Genomic DNA, 19,758 nt, shown 5'->3' with positions numbered 1-19,758 from the left:
AACCCACGCAGACACAGGGGGAGCTTGCAAACTCCACACAGGCAGTACCCAGAATTGAACCCGGGTCGCTGGAGCTGTGAGGCTGCGGTGCTAACCACTGCGCCACTGTGTCGCATTCCTAAGCACAGAATAATTCCTACATATACTAGAATTTACTAAGTTAATTAAGAAAGTAATTAAAAGTAAATTAACTAATAGCATAAGTAACAATGACAGGACAGGTGTTATGTTGTAGCTGTGGTATGTGGGAGCCTTTGGATGCCAAGGTGATTCAGGAGAAACACATCTGCAGAACGTGTGAGCAGATAGAGGAATTCCGGATCAGGATTATTGATCTGGAAGCTGAACTGTGCACACTGCAATGTAAGGGAGGGGGAGAAATACCTGGACACTTAGTTCCGGAGGATGGTCACACTTCTTAGAGCAGGGTCATTTGTATTGGTCAGCAGTGAGGGACAGGAGAAAGTGACCATGAGTGAGGCAGGTAAAGGGACTGAGCTGACAGTAATGGAAGAGCCTCAGACTTTGCAATTGTCAAACAGGTTTGAGGTGCTCTCAACCTGTGTGGATGAAAGTGAGGTCTGCAAGGTGAATGAGCAGACTGGCCATGGCACTGTGATACAGGAAGCCATTCAAATGGGGGTGCTAAAAGGAATGTAGTATTAGGAAATAGTATAGTGAGGGGGATTGACACTGTTCTGTGCAGCCAAGAGCATGAGTCCAGAGGCTGTGTTGCCTACCCAGTGCCAGGATTCGGGATATCTGCTCAAGGCTGGACAGGAACTTGGAGTGGGAGGGGGAGGATCCAGTTATTGTGGTCCATTTAGGTACCAATGACATAGGTAGGACTAGGAAAGAGGTTCTGCTCGGACAGTATGAGGAGCTAGGCAACAAATTGAAGAGCAGAACCTCAAGGGTAATAATCTCTGGATTATTACCTGAGCCATGTGCCAATTGGCAGAGGGAACACAAGATTAGTGAAATGATAACATGGCTCAAAGACTGGTGTGGGAGAAGTGGGTTTCGGTTTGTGGGGCACTGGCATCAGTACTGGGGAAAGTGGGGGCTGTACAGTTGGGACGGTCTGCACCTGAACTGTGCTGGGACCAGTCTTCTAGCAAACTGTGTAACTAGGGAAGTAGAGAGGGCTTTAAACTAAACAAGTGGGGAGAGGGATCAAGCTTGGGCAGATGTAGCAAATCAAGGGCTGGAGACAAGGCAGGAGAGCAGAATAGTAATATGGGAAATGAAGTTCAGAGAATGGCAGGAAGGGATTAGATTAGAGATACAGCACTGAAACAGGCCCTTCGGCCCACCGAGTCTGTGCCGAACATCAACCACCCATTTATACTAATCCTATATTCCTACCAAACATCCCCACCTGTCCCTATATTTCCCTACCACCTACCTATACTAGTGACAATTTATAATGGCCAATTTACCTGTCAACCTGCAAGTCTTTTGGCTTGTGGGAGGAAACCGGAGCACCCGGAGAAAACCCACGCAGACACAGGGAGAACTTGCAAACTCCACACAGGCAGTACCCGGAATCGAACCCGGGTCCCTGGAGCTGTGAGGCTGCAGTGCTAACCACTGCGCCACTGTGCCGCCGTAATAGAGAGAGAAAAACCTAAGAACACACCAACAGTCAAGAACAGATGTTACAAAGTTAACAAAAAAACAATACTAAAGGCTCTGTATCTGAATGCATGTAGCATTCATAACAAAGTAGACGAATTGATAGCGCATATTGAAGTAAATAAATATGATCTAATAGCCATTACAGAGATGTGGCTGCAGGATGACAAGGATTGGGTCCTGAATATTGAGGGGTATATGACATTCAAGAAGAATAGGAAGCTAGGTAAAGGTGGAGAGGTATCACTGTTAATCAAGGATGGTATTGGTGCAATACGTAGAGATGACCTTGGTTCAGGAGATCAGGATGTAGAATTTGGGTGTAGATGAGGACTAGTAGGGGAAAGAAGTCACGAGTGGGAGTGGTCTACAGGCCCCTTAACAGTAACCACAATGTAGGACGAAGTATCCAAGAAGAAATATGGGTGATTGTGATAAACGGATGGAAATAATCATGGGTGATTTTAATCTACTCATAAACTGGAAAAATCAGATTGGCAATAATAACCTGGATGATAAGTTTGGAGATAGTTTCTTAGAACTGGGTTACTAGGCTAGGAGATAGATCAATAGAGAAACAGTGGCAGACATTTAAGGGGATATTTCAGAAAACTCAGAATAAGCATTATTCTGAATAGGTATTATTCTACTATTCAGAAAAATCCTAAGGGGAGCACCCACCATCCGTGGTTAACTAAAGAAGTTAAGGAAAGCATCAAACTTAAGGAAAAAACATAAAATTGTGCAAAGATGATTGGCAGGTCAGATGATTGGTCAGAATATCAAGAATGGCAGAGGATGACTAAAAGGTTAATCAGAATAAATTAAGAGTATGAGAGGAAGCTAGCTAGAAATGTAAAAATGGATAGCAAGAGTTTCTACAGGTATTTAAAAAGGTAAAAAGTAGAGTATTTGTACTCTGGAGAGTGAGAATGGGGAGTTAATAGTAGATAATAAGGAAATGGTGAATGAAATGAACAAATATTTTGCTTCTGTCTTCACTATAAAGGATACAAAAAACATTCCAGTAATAGCTGTAAATCAGGAGGTGGAAGGAAGAGAGGAACTTGGTGAAATTACAATCACCAGGGAAGCAGTACTGAGCAAACTGATGGAGCTGCGGGATGACAAGTCCCCGGGTCATGATGGGCTTCATCCTCGGGTCTTAAAAGAGGTGGCTAATGAGGTAGTAGATGCGTTGGTGTTAATTTTTCAAAACTTGTTAGATTCTGGAAAGGTTCCATCAGACTGGAAAGTAGCAAATATAACCCCTCTATTCAAGAAGGGGGGAGGCAGAAAACAGGTAGCTATAGGCCAGTTAGCTTGACATCTGTCGTGGGGACGGGTTAGAATCGATCACTAAGGAGTCTATAGCTGGGCACTTAGAAAACTCAAGGTATCCGGGATTAGTCAGCATGGTTTTGTGAAAGGGAAATCATGTTTAACCAATTTATTGAATTTCTTTGAAGGAGTAACATGCGCTGTGGATAAAGGGGAGCCCACTGACGTATTGTACTTGGATTTCCAGAAGGCATTTGACAAGGTGCCACATAAAAGGTTATTGCACAAAGTAGGAGCTCATGGTGTAGGGGGGTAACATATTAGCATGGATAGACGATTGGCTGGCTGGCAGAAAACAGAGTATGCATAAATGGGTCCTTTTCTGATTGGCAGGATGTGACGAGTGGAGTCCCGCAGGGGTCTGTGCTGGGGCCTCAACTTTTAACAATTTATATCAATGACTTAGATGAGGGGAGTGATGGCATGGTAGCTAAATTTGCAGATAACACAAAGATAGGTAGGAAAGTATGTTGTGAAGAGGACATAAGGAAGTTGCAGACCGATATAGATAGGTTGTGATTGGGCAAAAATCTGGCAGATGGAGTATAATGTGGGAAAATGTGAAGTTGTTCACTTTGGCAGGAAGAATTTTAAAAAAATTTCTTAAATGAGAACGACTGCAGAATTCCGAGGTGCAGAGGGAATCTAGGTGTTCTAGTACGAGTTACAAAAAGTTAGTATACAGGTACAGCAAATAATAAAGGCTAATGGAATGATATCCTTTATTATGCGAGGAATTGAAAAGAATGTTATGCTTCAGTTATACAGGGCATTGTTGAGGCCATATCTCGAATACTGTGTGCAGTTTTGGTCTCCTTATTTAAGGAAGGATGTAAATGCATTGGAGGCGGTTCAGAGGAGGTTTACTAGATTGATACCTGGAATGAGCAGGTTGTCTTATGAGGAAAGGTTGGACAGACTGGACTTGTTTTCAATTGAGTTTAGAAGAGTGAGGGGAGACTTGATTGAAGTTTATAACAGGGTGAATGTGGAGAGGATGTTTCCTCTTGGGGTTGTGTCTAGAACTTGGTGGCACTGTTTGAAAATTAGGGGTTGCCCTTTTAGGACAGTCAAGGAGAAATTCTTTCTCTGAGGGTTGTGCGACATTGCAATTCTCTGCCCCAGAAGGTGGTGGAGGCTGGATCATTGAATATTTTTACAGCAGAGGTAGATAGTTTCTTTTCATAATATAGTCCCACCCAGAACAAGAAAACTTTATTAACTTTGCTTCTAGTTTTCACCCTTCTCTCACCTTCACATGGTCCATCTCCAACACTTCCCTTCCTTGACTTCTCTGTCTCCATCTCTGGGGATAGGTTGTCTACAAATATTCATAAGCCCACCGACTCCCACAGCTACCTCAACCACACTTCTTCGCACCCTGCCTCCTGTAAGACTCCATTCCATTCTCGCAGTTTCTCCATCTCTGATGTATCTGCTCTGATGATGCTACCTTCCACGACAGTGCTTCCAATGTCTTCCCTTTTCCTCAACCGAGGACACCCCCCTCCCCTTTTCCTCAACCAAGGACACCCCCCCCACGGTTGACAGGGCCCTCAACCGCATCCGGCGCATTTCCTGCACCTCTACCCTCACCCCTTCCTCCCAGAACCGCAACAGGGTTCCCCTTGTCCTCACTTTCCACCCCACTAGCCTCCATATCCAAAGTATCAGCCTCCGCCACTTCCAGCGTGATGCCACTACCAAATGCATCTTCCCCTCCCGTCAGCCTTCTGAAGGATCGTTCCCTCTGCGATACCCTTGTCCACTACTCCATTACCCCCACCACCTCGTTCCCTTCCCCTGCAATCGCAGGTGTAATACCTGCTTAGTTACCTCCTCTCTCACTATCCCAGGCCCTGAACACATCTTTCAAGTGAAGCAGCGATTTACTTGTACTTCTTTCAATGTAGTATACTGTATTAGCTGCTCAGTGTGGTCTCCACTACATTGGGGACACCGCTCAGTCCTTAAGCAGGACCCCAAGCTTCCAGTTTCTGGTCATTTCAACACTTCCCCCCCGCTCTCAAGATCCATCTGTGTACTGGGATTGCTGCAGTGTTCCAGTGAACATCAACACAAGCTCGAGGAACAGCACTTCATTTACCAATTAGGCACATTGCAGCCTGCCTGAAAATTAAGTTCAATAATTTCAGAGCGTGACGGGTCCCCCTTTTTATGCTTCGTTATTTTTTTCTTTTTCCGTTATTTTATTTTAGGTTTTTCAGTTTTTTTCCATTGTGCTTACCTACTGCTTTTTTTAATGTTTGTGCTTGGAATGCTTTAGTCATTCACATCCTCTCTGTTCTAACGCTTTGTCTTTCAGCACACCACGAACATACCGTATGTTGTTGTTCCATGACCTGGTCAGTTATTCTCTGTGACCCTGTCCTAACACCACCTTGACCTTGGTTATCTCGTGCCCCACCCCCTACTTTACTTGCTTGAAATCTTTTATATTTTTAATATTTTCCAGTTCTGATGAAAGGTCACTGACCTGAAATGTTAACTCTGCTGCTCTCTGCATCGCTGCTGCCAGACCTGCTGAGTATTTCCAGCATTTCTTGTTTTTACTTCAGATTTCCAGCATCGGCAGTATTTTGCTTTTATGATAGATTGATTCCCTTGTCCAACAAGACACTATTATTGGGGGTAGTTGGGAGTCTGGTATTCGAGACAGTAACAGATCAGCTATAATCTTATTAAATGGTGGAGCAGGCTCTATGAGCTAAACAGCTTACGTCTGTGCAATTGGTATTGAGCGGCGAATACTCTAAATACCAACATTTTAAAAATATTCTACTATTCCATTCTTCCTGGCACAGTGGAGCATTTTGATAAAGGCTAGGTCATGGAGTAAATGGTTCCAGATGAATATACTTTAGGCAGCCGTGTGAGGCTGAGTTTTTTGAGGAAGTGACAAAGATGATTGATGAAATGGCAGTGGATGTTATCTATATGACAAGGTCCCTCGTGGCAAACTGGTACAAAAGGTGAAGTCACATGGGATCAGAGGGGAGCTGGCAAGATAGATACAGAAGTGGCTCAGTCATAGAAGACAGAGGGTAGCAGTGGAAGGGTGCTTCTCTGAATGGAGGGATGTGACGAGTGATGTTCAGCAGGGATCAGTGCTAGGACCTTTGCTGTTTGTAGTATATATAAATGATTTGGAGGAAAATGTAGCTGGTCGGATTAGTAAGTTTGCGGACGACACAAAGGTTGGTTGAGTTGCGGACAGTGATGAGGATTGTCAGAGGATATAGATCGGTTGGAGAAATGGCAGATGGAGTTTAATTCAGACAAATGTGAGGTAATGCATTTTGGAAGGTCTAATGCAGGTGGGAAGTATACAGTAAATGGCAGAACCCTTAGGAGTATTGGCAGGCAGAGAGATCTGGGCGTACAGGTCCACAGGTCACTGAAAGTGGCAACGCAGGTGGATAAGGTAGTCAAGAAGGCATACGGCATGCTTGCCTTCATCAGTCTGGCATAGAGTATAAAAATAGGCAAGTTATGCTGCAGCTGTACAGAACTTTAGTTAGGCCACTTAAAATATTGTGTGCAATTCTGGTCGCCACACTACCAGAAGGACGTGGAGGCTTTGGAGAGGGTACAGAAGAGGTTTACCAGGATGTTGCCTGGTCTGGAGGGCATTAGCTATGAGGAGAGGTTGGATAAACTCGGATTGTTTTCACTGTAACGACAGAGGTGGAGGGACGACATGATAGAGGTTTACAAAGTTATAAGCAGCATGGAGAGTGGATAGTCAGAAGCTTTTTCCCAGGGTGGAAGAGTCAGTTACTAGGGGACATAGGTTTAAGGTGAGAGGGTCAAAGCTCAGAGGGGATGTGCGAGGCAAGTTCTTTACAGAGGGTGGTGAGTACCTGGAACTTGTTGCCGGGGGAGGTGGTGGAAGCAGGTACCATAGAGGCATTTAAGAGGCATCTTGACAAATACATGAATAGGATGGGAATAGAGGGATACGGACCCCAGAAGTGTAGAAGGTTTTAGTTTAGGCAGGCTTGGAGGGCTGAATGGCCTGTTCCTGTGCTGTTTTGTTCAATCTTTGTTTAAAGAGATATGAAGTCATTTGGCCCCTTGTGTTTATTCTGGATCAACCCCAGAACCCATCATCCTTTGCTTCAGTTTAAGAGATGCTGACCCCTGTAAGATTCGGGTCTACAATTCAATGAAAAAACCCAGTGTACAGTATTGGATTTTATTAACTGTACATATTTACAAACTACAAGTTGGACAGATTACTGATTTTCAGCTTTACCAGCCCAGCACAAGCAAGAGGCAAAACAGGACATGGATTTCAGGCCAGTGGTATTTGTCAGAGCTTATTGGAGGGTGAAGTCAGTCACTGACACTGGCCTGAAGCTGATGTCCCTTTCTTGGTACTGACCAGCTAATTCAATCACTCTGGATTACATACTGACTGCACTGAAGGCACTTGCTCAAACAGCACAAAGTGGGAGCAAACTTGGATATGAGTGCCAGAGACCCCTGCCTGCCTGGCATGAGAGGCCTCAGCACCTATGCAATAGGAAGCTCACACAACTGCAGACCAAGCGAAATAAACCATTTGTAAAAAAAATAGTCATTCTCTGACCAGCAGACAGACATTCCAGTCTGCCTGACAAGTTAACAGTCCACACGTAGAAGGTAGTACTAGCCTCTCCTAGTCAGATTTGGCTTTTTTCTTTTTCTTCTTCTTGTCTGACACAGGGGTCTCTGTTTCCTCAGCCTCAAGCTGCTGCTTTCTCCTCTTCTGGACAGGTGTTTCCTGAACCCCATTTGACACACTGTTGACATCCAGTTCCTCCTCATCCTTTTTCTTCTTCTTCTTCTTCTTCACTTCAACTTCCACATCTTCGTTCTCCTACACAAATGAGAGATTCAGAGACTGGGTTAAAAGCCTGCTTATGTCAGGGAAAAGAACCCGACCCGAACCCAACCAAACTACAGTGGACCCATGCCCCCTCCGACCATCCCTTTACTTACCTTCGGACTCGGAACCTCCAGTGCATGTGATGTCATAGTGACATCACTCTCACTGCGCAGACTTAGTTCCGTCCTGGACTCCCAGCTCAGGTGAGTTTTTAAAATCTCAATACTTACCAGCAGAGAACTTACCTGACCCTGAAAGCCAGATCCGGAAGATGGGCCCGACCCGAACCCAACATGTCGAGTCCCGATGGGTTCGGGTCGGGTAGCAGGCCTTTAGAGTCGGTTACCAGAGGCCATCAGCCCAAAGACATGCACACTCTTCCCCTCACCTCACTCTGTATTCTTGCTCGCTTTCCAGGCAGCTGCTCCTCCTCCTCAGCAGCCAGGGCCTCCAACTTTCTCTTCTCTCTCTTCTTCCTCCTCTTCTCCTTCTTTTCCATCTTTCTCTTCAATTGCGCTGTCACTTCTGCCGCCTGCAAAGAAACAAACAAACACTGCTCAGTTTGAGCCACTCCACAGGAAAACTTTATTTTGCCTGGCAAAAAACACTTGGCATCCTCCCTCCCCTTCACCGTCAGGACTGGGCTGGGCTGTCATTTAACAGATAGATCCTACTGGACCAGCTTCATTAAATTAAATTCCACACTAACTTGTCCGATTGTTGGCAAAACTCAACTGGTTTATGAATGTCCTTTAGAGAAGGAAACCTGCTGTCCTACCAGGTCTGTCTGACTCCAGTCCCATTGCAATGGCTCAGTAAGCCACTCAGCTGCACTGCTATAAATGATTAAACTTTCATTCCAACCTCACTGATCCTAGGTCACTGAAAACGAGCTCCCACCTCAGAAGCAGCCTCCTTCATAACATCGCTATTTTTGCGTGGTGCCTCGCCAGTCTCGTAGAATGCCAACCGTTCTTCAACCTGGTCTCGCAATTTGCCTCCAAATACGCTGGTGGGTATTTCTGAAAAGGACAATTAGACAGAATTGAGGGACCCATGGGTAACTGGTCATTGGAAACAAATAAACCCTGTTGACACAAGATGGTCAACATACTCTCCATATTGCTACCCCCAACCCAAGTCCAAAACCCTACGGAGCAACACATTCCCCACTCAATGCCAAAATTCCACACCAATGGGCTCAACAACCAGGGTTTGCAGTATCACCCACATCAAGAATTAAAAACGTTTGAGAAAGCATCACAGTAGAATTGAACAAAGTAAAAACCCAAAGCAGATGAAGCACAAACCATGATGTGCAGCATCATTGACTCAGGTGTCTGGGTTGGAATCAGCACTGGTCTCCCCCACAGCAGGACAGGCAGGGAGCAGGAACAAAGGCGTTACTCCCTCCGACAGGCAGTGCTCAGAAGAAAGCTGTCAACATTCACGGGGTGAAATGCGGTTGACGAAAAATACTGAAACATCACTGCAACTGCCTTGCCAGCTGGAACAGAATCCTGAACATCCCACTAAACCCAGCCCACCCCTCACCTGAGAAACAGTCAATCCTCGATGCTATTGTGCACTTGTTGGCCAAGTAACGAGAAATCCTGCCTTTGTTCTTTGCAGCGGCTCTGCCTATGAAGGTTGAGTGGAAGATCAGGCCGTACTTTGGGGTGTTTCCTTTGGATTTTAGAGCTCTGCAAACAGTTAAGGTTCAAAATTAAAAGTGCACTCCCCCCCCCCCCGCCCCATCACATGCAGCCTGACAGAAGTCTGTTTTACATTAGCTTGACTCACCACCATCTCAAAGGCAATTACTGATGGACAATAAATGCTGGCCTAGCCAGCAACACCCACATCCCCAAAAACGGATAAAGATCAACAGCATATGCTTAAGTCTCCACCAATGATCCCCATTTTAATCAGTTACTAACTAAAATAAAAACCACTCATAGAAAACTTGGTAAATACCTAACGCAGGGGATCCAGCTCCAACCCGCACCCCTTAAATGCTAGACATTAGTACAAGCATCGATACGAGGTAAAACAGTGGCTGCTCAGAATCTGGGTTGGTTATCACTCAATGTCTGCAAATGCATCCGCAGCGCATCAAACAGACTCCCAGTAACCTGCCATCACCGCAGCCACCCAGCAGCTATACCTGAACAAAGCCTTTTCTGCACCCAGGATCTGCACAGTCGAGGCTGGGTACTTTGCCAAATTTGTCAGACTGCCTGCGTGGGAGATGAGACGGGCACCCACCTGAAGGAGGAATACAGAACAGGTTCAGGAATTACCACAAGTTTACATAGAAAGGAATGACCTACACCCTGCCTCCGCTTACCAGATGCCACCAGGCTTCAGGGCTGTCGGAAACAGCAGCCAGGGCCAGGATACAGAACCACACCAGCTGCCAAGTGCCCTCAGCTGGGATGGCATGCGAAGTTTATCTGAATCTGGCATACAGGGCAGAGTGCTGCACTAGGGGGCTAGAGATGATTTTCCAGATGAAATCTGGCTGCAGATCTTCCCCATCTTCAAAATGGAGGCACGTTCAGTAGGCATCTACGCGCCCGCGCGTGTGGGGCTTGTTTTCTGTATTTTCATTGATGGAAAAGCTTTTATAAGCAAAACCAGCAGGACACACAAACACAGTAAACAGACTTTGTAACTATTTCCAAATACCCAGGGGCACTTAACATTCGCATTTTAAATAGTACAGCAGACAATATGTAGCTATATCTGTACTTAAATATCTGGGAGTATGGGCTCCACCTGCACATGACCAGGGTTAGAGAGAACACGCTCAGAACATGGATCTTCCTCACAGTGTGTCAGAGGATTGACAGATTAGAACATATCATCACAACGTGTCTCACTCCCGACAATCTAAAGTTACACACCAGAGCTGGAACTGTACTGCCCAGACTGCAGCTATACTGTATACGACGAATGGATGTGAACACTTTGTTAACGTACAAAAACAACAACGTTCACCTCTCCCTCCCCAAAAAATGGTACAAGATTCAGAGGCAGGGGGCAGACTGAGAGGCTGTCAGTTGCCTAATTTCTACCAAGTTCCCCGCAGACTAGGGTAACAGGACAAACACTTACCACCTCCCCAATAAGAACAGCTAAATTGGGTGCCACCTGGCTCATCTTTGAGCGCAGGTATTCCTGCAGGGTTGTCCTGTATTCAGCCAGAGACACCACTCTGTTCGAGAAGCTCTCAATGTTAATAAGATCAATAGGGGAGATATCCATACCTGTCAGAGCAAGACACATAATTCAGTTTGTTATGTAGATGTGGGTGAGCCTGACACAGCTCTCAGTGTATGGAAATAAACAAAATAATAAATTCAGCAGGATCACAGTGCTCTTATACACAAATCACACAAGTTAACATGCAGGTATAAGCAATTAGGAAGGAAAATGGTATGTTAGCAATAACCTGCTCAGTGACGCTCAGTCTGGGTTCTGCTAGGGCCACTCAGCTCCTGACCTCATCATAGCCTTGGTCCAAACATGGACTAAAAGGAAAAGCTGAACTCGAGGCAAGGTGCAAGATTGCCCTGGATATCAAGGCAGCATTTGACTGAGTATGGCATCAAGGAGCTCTAGCCAAACTAAAGTCAATGGGAATCAAGGGGAAAATTCTCCACTAGTTGGGAGTCATACCTAGCACAAAAGGAAGATGCTTGTGGTCATTAAGCTGATACTAAAGCAGCCCTGTCCAGTTGCAGAAATACCTGGACAATATCCAGGCTTGGGGGTAAGTGGCAAGTGACATTCAGGCCACACAAGTGCCAGGCAATGACCATCTCCCCTTGACATTCAATGTCATTACCATCGCTGAATCTCCCATTAACATACTGAGGGTTATCACTGACCAGAACCTGAAATGGAGTAGCCATATAAATACCGTGACTACAACAGCAGGTCAGAGGCTAGGAATCCTGCATCAAGTAACTTATGTCCTGTCTCCCCAAAGCCTGTCCACCATCTAAAAGGCACAAGTCAAGAGTGTGGATGGAATACTCTTGAGGGTTGCAAACCTTTGGAATTGTCTATCCCAGAGCACTGTGGATGCTCAGTCAATGACTATATTCAAGATAGATAACAGATTTTTGATACTATCGGATAGGGGGATAGTATGGCAAAGGGGAGTTAAGGTAGAAGATCAGCCATGATCTTACTGAAGAGTGCAGCAGACTTTAAGGGCCAAAAGGCCTACTCCAGTTTATGCAGCTGGCTCTGTACTTACATTTCCAGGAACGGCTGGGAGAATGACCTGCACTGGGAGGATGAGTCTGATCAAAGGGGAGAATGGGCTCTGCCTGCCACTTTCTAATAGCTCATGACCAGGGTTAGAGAGAACACGCTCAGAATATGGATCTTCCTCACAGTACATCAGAGGATTGACAGATTATAACATAACATATCATCACAACGTGTCTCTCACTCCCGACAATCTAAACTCTGCAAGTCACACACCAAAGCTGGAACTCTGCAATGCAATAACGGTAATAAAACTTCCAGCTAGAAATGCCAGACTAACCCATGGAGCTGCGTGATGCATCCAGGATAGCCTGGGCTTTGGCACTGTCCATTACAATCTCTTCCAGGGCCTCCAAACTCTCCTCAGATAGCTCCTTGCGGTTTCCAATTAGTTTCGTCAGCCGACAGTAAGTGTAATTCTCAGCAACGATCTTAATGAGCTCTGGGAAGTGGTACCCATACCACTCTCTGGAGAGAAGGGAAGACAGGTTATAGCTGCTACTGAGATACAGCTCTCAATAAGAGTGGCTGAGACAGATTAACAGACCAACACTCAATCTGTTGGTTAAACCGTACCCTACCTTATCAAATCATGACCAACAATGCACAGCACATAGCCCCCTCCAAGGCCATAGTTAACTAATAGCTGTCTCCCTGCCAACAATACAGCCTGAGCCACAGGAGGAGCAGGGCTGTGGTGTAACAGGGAATTGTACTCTGCCTCCTCCTTCTATACAGTTAGTGCTGAGGGAAGGCACTGACTGTGACAAGTACAGGGAGGCCCTGGTCACACATTACAGACATGGATTCAGGACGCTGAATGGAGACAAGACTCAACTGTTTAATTTTTCTCTAGTCGGTTTTTCCAAAGTTCTCCCCTCCATGTTGCTCCACATTGACCACACTTTTGATGTTGTGGTCATTACACCATTTTATGATCATATCCAAGTGACTGCTGACAATGCCGAGCGATTGAGATGTCATCAATGCATGCAAACACTTGCGCCTCCAATATGAATGTATGCATGATATCACTGCACAATGACGTCCTCAACCCTCAACAGCCATCTCCATTCACCCGAACAGTACCCCGCTCCCTCCCACCATCCCTGCTTCACCCCGCTGCCTCCCCCCACTCAGTTACTTCCTCCCGCCCCACTGGCCTCCTCTCCCCGCCTAGGCCGATTGTTTCCCACTCCTTGCCAACCCGCTCCCCCCCCCCCCCCAAAACCACTAGTACCAGACCACGCTGCTTCCCTCCTCCCAGCCACTCACTTCTATTTGGCCCCATCACCTCTCACGGCCCGCTTTGCTTCTGCGTTGGCGCGACAGAGAACGACTGAACGGGAGTGAGGCGGCCTGGAGCTATCTTCTGGGGGTGCGTAAGTGGGGAAATCGAACGACAGGAGGCGAGAGCAGCAAGGCTGGAGCGAGTGGCTAGGGGAAGGCAGGAGAGAGAAGATGGGCACAGGAGGGAGTGGCAAAGAGAAGTGCAATGGCAGGAGGGAGCGAGAGATTGTTGGGGTGGGATGGAGGTGGCGATGGCAGCTATTGAGATGATTTTCAGGTTGAATTTGTTTGTGATAATTGAGCAGCGTCATCTTTAATCCTGGCAGCTGCCTGAATGTGACACTTCAGTGGAAGAGGCTGCGTTTGTGCATGTGCCACCTAGTGGTTGCACTGACAGCAAACGCAGCATTATATATCAAAGAGCAACAGTACCGACACCAACCCCAACAGCTGAGCCTGTCTGGCCACAGTTTACCTGACTCTCATGGAGAACGTGTTGACATCCTTGTCCAGCTGGTCCAACAGGCTGATGGACTGGATGATCATATTGTCTGCTCGGTTCACATTGAACTTCACCTTAGCCCGTGAGTAGCTGTGCCCCAGACCCAGCTGGGCTTTGGCAGCAGAAAGCGCAGTCAGACCCTGCACCAGGGAGTGGAAGTGAAGCCGCACGCCTAGACCAGAACAAAAGAGTCCATCAATATACCAAGGAGGGGCAGGAGGGATGTTCCCCCACAGCATCCAACATGAGGGGGATGAGCATGCAGAAATCTCAATCAACAGTGCATTTTTCAGCAAGATAGACTTCTAACGTCCCAAAACACACCTACCCAGAAATCAGAGGCACCCTCACTAGCCCACAAGCACAATCATGTGTAACCCACTCCCACAGTTCATGCCAAAATCCCAAGTTAACACAACTTCAGTCCCAGTCTGCTCACTAGTCCCTTTCTTACCTCGAAGGATTTCTGCTACCACCCCTCCAGTCTGACACTGGATGCCAGATTCCTCTTGGATTGCTGCTCCGATTTTCGGATCCGCCACCCCCAAGATCACTTTCCTTTTCTTGCTGGAAGCAGGCATGTTAGTCTCCAGAAGGAGCCTCATTTCCTCGTGAACAATACCTGGGACATAGCCAACAGTTAGTGGTCTGAAAGAAGCCTTGGATACTGATGCAACCCAATCTCCAGTCCTCAGCGCCATTATAATAAAAGCAAAATACTGCGGATGCTGGAAATCTGAAACAAAAACAAGAAATGCTGGATTCACTCAGCAGGTCTGGCAGCATCTGTGGAAAGAGAAGCAGAGTTAACGTTTCGGGTCAGTGACCCTTCTTCGGAAGAAGGGTCACTGACCCGAAACGTTAACTCTGCTTCTCTTTCCACAGATGCTGCCAGACCTGCTGAGTGAATCCAGCATTTCTTGTTTTTGCCTCAGCGCCATTAGTTCATTTCACAATGGTCAGTGGATTGACATGAGTCATCATCGCACAACAAAGAACACTTCAAAACCAGACTACCCCCACCACCCCCAGGGAACACCCCACCCATCCCCATTCAGATGGAGGGAACACTGCCTCCAAAGTCTCAATTGGAGTTTGAGTAAAGTATTTAAGAGCATAACAGGCTCAGCCTTGTCGACACAGTGCGACTACCTGGCAGTGTTACGGGTGTGTGGTGGGATGGGGATTTCTTCCAGCAACATAGTGCGCATCATAACATTGTGAAAGGGGTCAGGGTACCGACTCTTCACCATACTCAGCAGCCCCAAGAGCAGGCACAGGAACACTCAAATTGAAGAGTCACCACATGACCCAGCACACAATCAGGCCAGAACATCCAGTGGACACTAAGGCACTACAACAGTAGGTGTTCATTAGTGGTTTCTCTGTACACTCACCTTCAGAAATAGCATTCATGTTTTCCAGGGCACTCTGAGCAGATTTAAATGGCGAAAATGCCACTAGTTTGACAACGTTATTAAACTTGCCAATGGTCTGTATACTCGCCTCCACCTGGAACAGCAACAGACAGACAGACACACATCAAACAGCTGTTAGGACAAAGCCATTCTAGGAGCTGTGACACACACCAGAATAGTGGCTGGGACCAAGAAAGTAGCCAGCATTGAACACAGTGCAGCTCCCTTCCACACAAACACAACCCAATATCCAAATATTAATTTGCCTCCCTGTCAGATGCCGACAGATCACAGGCACATTTTCAGGATTATCAGCGGTTAGCACTGTCAGCTTGGCTAATTGGCAGAAGGAAATTGGTTAAAATCATCTGATCAGGTCCTCAGGATGCCTAAAGCTCTGGTGTGGGAAGGACATCAACCTGAAACATTAACTTTTCCTCTTTGGCTGTTTGCTGACAACGCAGCCACTAGGTGGCACAGTACTTGCACATGCACAAATGCAGCCTCATGCACTTTAACCTCACTGTCTGCGACGCTCTGGCAGCTGCTAGTAAAGATGGCGCTGCTCAATACATCACAAAAATGAGAACAAAATGGCCAATTCTGGTCCCCGCAATGGATTGTTTGATGAATTTTATTGACCATTATTGCAGGACACAAACCCAAATTTTAAACTAGTGAGCATTAAAAATTTTTTTTTTATATAAACGTTGGAAGTTGGAGAATCCGCGGCTTTGCCACTTCTTCCCCCTCGGCTACTTGCTCCTTTGTTCCGTCTCCCTCCCCTGCCTATCTTGTCACACTCTTCCAGGCTTCTCCCGTGCAGGGAAAAAAGGCTGCGATCGCGGGGACCAGGACTGGAAGCGGGAGGGAAATGAAAGAGACAAAGTGGCAAGGCCAGAAGTGACTAGCGCGAATTAGTGCTGGCATGGCAACCCAGGTACTGAAGTAGGTTGCACATGCGCACCATCATACTGGCAGCAAGTGCCTGTCCTGTGCATATACGAAAGTTTTGAGCGCTCTGATGACGCCAGCAGGGGTGGGGGGCTGCGTTATCAGGAGTTAATTTTTTTTAAAAAGATTCTGCCTGACCTGTCGAGTATTTTTCAGCATTACATGTCTTATTTCAATAGTGCTAACAACGGAGCCAAGATATTACCAGAATTACACAAGCTTGTCAGCATGTTAAAAGAATGAGGTTTCAGGGATCCTTCAAACAAAGACAGTACAAAGCTGTTGTTTCTCTTTACAGAAAGACATACTGTAAACTTCCACTGCTACATAGAAGGCTAAGGGTGAAAACTCTACAGCAGGGCTGAATGCACCATCTGGCTGACAGTCCAGTATCGTGTTGCAGATACTGTATCCAGCTATCTTGCACCTTTACATAGCAGGAGCTTTTCCTGTGTTCTGGGGAAGCATCCAGCCAATCACCCCACACAAGCACAGAATGACTGCTGTGTTCATCCAAAAAAGTCACTGCAATTCAGAAAATAACAGAGAAAGTTGGTGCCAAAAGGCATTGAAGCTTCGACTTAACACAAACTCCCCAGCCACACAAGCTCACCTGAGGCAGAAGTAGGCCAATCTCTTCAACTTCTTTAACTGCCAGCAATGCATAGCCGGCAGCATGCTCGAACAGCACATGTAACAGCACCTGGACAAGAGAACACAAGGTCAGTTCACTCAATACCTGCAGCCGATTCCATGCTAATCCCTCACAACATCTTTAATGTAACATCTGAGGCATAATCAAAATAATGGATCCTGGGATATATTGGCAGGGAGGTAAGAGTTTACCAAAGATTTAGTCACAGGGGAGTTATAGACAGATGGAAAGGTTTAGGAGGGAATTCCTTGTTATTTTAATTCATTGCTCCCTGTCACTCTAGAATTGGCCTTTATAGCCACTCCAGGCGCTGCTCCACACACCACTGACCACCTCCAGGCACTTACCCATCGTCTCTCGAGACAAGGAGGCCAAAGAAGAAAGAAAGAATCCCACTACCCTCAGCCTCCTATATTGTTCCAATGACTCTCAACATAAACTCGAGGAACAGCATCTCATCTTTCCATTGGACAGTTTTCCAGATCCAACATTGAGTTCAACAATTTCAGACCGTAACCTCTGCTACCATTTTATTGGGATAACAGATGTTATGTGATTTTATTTCCTATTTACACCTCTTCTAGACTCATTTCTTTAGCATCTCAATTTGCTTTACACCATCATCCCTTTTGTCCTTTAGCCAACCCTTGACCCCAGCATCATTGCAAAACTACTGATCCATCTATAACTTCACTTTCCTCTCCAAAGTCTTGGAATATGTTGCTACGTTCCAAATCTGTGCCCATCTTTCCTGGAATTCCATGCTTAAATCCCCCAATCAGGTCCACAGGACCAAAAACAAATGAAACTCTACAGCAGTAAACTACTCCTCCTTGTCCTTCTCTATCTTTGATTCAGCTGAGCACATCACCCTCCTCCAACGCCTCCCCACTATCATCCAGCTGCAGATCAGCTGAGGCAGGGGTGGAGTAGGGTGATGTCATGGAGGTGGAAATAGGCGGTTTTAGTAATACTGTGAACGTGTGGTCGGAAGCTGATCTTGGGATTCAAACGTAACACCAAAGTTGCCAACAGTCTGGTCCCATTCTTATCTACCTCGTCCTAGCCAGAGAATCACCTTCAATGGCTTTTGATCCTGCTCCGGCACTGTCACCTCTGGCGTCCCCCAAGGATCTACAATCTTCCCTTAGTATCATCCAAAAAGACAGTCAGTTTTCATATGTGTTGAGGACACCTAGTTCTAACTCACCACCAGCTCTTAACTCCTCCACTGTAATTTATCAGACCGTTTATTTGATACCCAGTACTGGATGAGCAGAAATTACACCCATTTAAAAATTTGAGAAGTGTGAAGTCATTGTCTTCAGTCTCCATCCCAAGACACTGATTCCATCCCTCTCCCTGACAACTGCCTGAGGCTGAACCAGACGGCTCACAACCATGATCTTAGATGAGCATACGACAAAGACTGCCTGCTTCTATCCGCATAACATTGCTCGACGTCTCCGATCATCTGCTGCTGAAACCCTCATCCGTGCTGGTTATGCCTAGATTTGCCTATTCTAATTCAAGCCTGGTCAGCCGTCCATTCTACCCTCTAAACTGAAGAGGCGATCCAAACCGCTGCTGCCCATGTCCTAACTCACACCAAGCCTGATTGGTCCCTGATCACCTGGATTCCCTGATCACCCCTGTGCTCACTGACTTACACTAGCTCCCAGTCACACAATGCCTTAATTTCAAAATTCTCTTAAAATCCCAAACACCCCCAGATCAGGTACAGCACAGGGTTAGATATAGAGTAAAGCTCCCTCTACACTGTCACATCAAACACTCCCAGGAAATGTACAGCACGAGGAAAAAAAAAACAGGGTTAGAGTAAAGCTCTAAAATAAAAGCAAAATACTGCAGATGCTGGAAATCTGAAATAAAAACAAGAAATGCTGGAATCACTCAGCAGGTCAGGCAGCATCTGTGAAAAGCTGAGTGGTTCCAGTGTTTCTTGTTTTTATTTTATATTAGAGTAAAGCTCCCTCTACACTGTCCCCATCAAACACTCCCCAGGACAGGTACAGCACAGGGTTAGATACAGAGTAAAGCTCCCTCGATGCCTTACTGGCAGCAGGGATGGTGTTTTCCTACCAGGGACCAGGCCCGATCCAGCCGGATACCGCGGCTTTAACACAGGGAGCTTGGGGCCTCGCTCCACGTGGCCGGACCCCGGTCCCAGACCGCGCATCACCCGCGGCCTAAGGCACAGCAGCGGGAGATGGCGCGGAGGGAGCGGCCCTCCCCGTGTCCCTTCCCCCGGCCTTGTCCCCCGCCCCAGGCCGCGCGCAGGGGCGACTCACTTTCTCCGCCCCTCCCTCTCCGCAGCTCTTTCCCCCTTCACCCTCCCTCTCCCTCTCACTCTCCCCCGCCCGCTCCCCATGACCCTCTCACCATGCTGCCGCTTTGACGATGACTGGGACGCCCGGCCACGTGACGCAGCCTCTTATAACCGTCACCTCTCAGCAAGCTCGGCTCTCACTGGCTGCCGATCCGCCAATCAGCACAGGGGTAACTGAGCGCTTCAGATCACGTGATCTTCTCGATCCCGCCGAATCTTTTCAAAAACCATCAAACCGTTAAAACAGTTCGCCAGTAACTAACAATTGACCAGAGTGAACCGCTAACAACTAACCGTTAACTAACTCAGTAACCGTTAACTAACTCAGTAACCATTAACTAACTCAGTAACCACAGTGAACCGCGAACAACTAACCATTAACTCAGTAACCACAGTGAACCACCAACAACTAACCATTAACTCAGTAACCAC

The 19,758-nt window shown here is 46.6% G+C and overlaps 1 protein-coding gene and 2 non-coding genes across 3 annotated transcripts; all 3 read right to left on the bottom strand.

Annotated features, from left to right (window-relative positions):
- Positions 1-7,184: 7,184 nt before the first annotated feature.
- Positions 7,185-19,451, bottom strand: nop56 (NOP56 ribonucleoprotein homolog). Its single transcript, XM_068028591.1, has 12 exons — positions 19,380-19,451; positions 16,935-17,024; positions 15,347-15,461; positions 14,404-14,571; positions 13,923-14,121; positions 12,438-12,625; positions 10,994-11,145; positions 10,041-10,141; positions 9,428-9,576; positions 8,774-8,895; positions 8,262-8,405; positions 7,185-7,864 (listed from the first exon to the last, which is right to left on the bottom strand). Exons 1-12 carry the CDS (start codon positions 19,380-19,382, stop codon positions 7,664-7,666), a joined length of 1,632 nt encoding a protein of 543 aa, XP_067884692.1. The 5' UTR covers positions 19,383-19,451; the 3' UTR covers positions 7,185-7,663.
- Positions 9,296-9,368, bottom strand: LOC137377951 (small nucleolar RNA SNORD56). The gene has a single exon (XR_010976532.1). It is a non-coding gene; the product is annotated as a small nucleolar RNA SNORD56 (small nucleolar RNA).
- Positions 12,802-12,940, bottom strand: LOC137377695 (small nucleolar RNA SNORA51). The gene has a single exon (XR_010976464.1). It is a non-coding gene; the product is annotated as a small nucleolar RNA SNORA51 (small nucleolar RNA).
- Positions 19,452-19,758: the final 307 nt, after the last annotated feature.

Source organism: Heterodontus francisci, chromosome 1 (genome assembly GCF_036365525.1).
Source record: "Heterodontus francisci isolate sHetFra1 chromosome 1, sHetFra1.hap1, whole genome shotgun sequence".
Taxonomy (NCBI): Eukaryota; Metazoa; Chordata; class Chondrichthyes; order Heterodontiformes; family Heterodontidae; genus Heterodontus; species Heterodontus francisci.
This window is presented reverse-complemented; position numbering and strand designations above follow the sequence as displayed.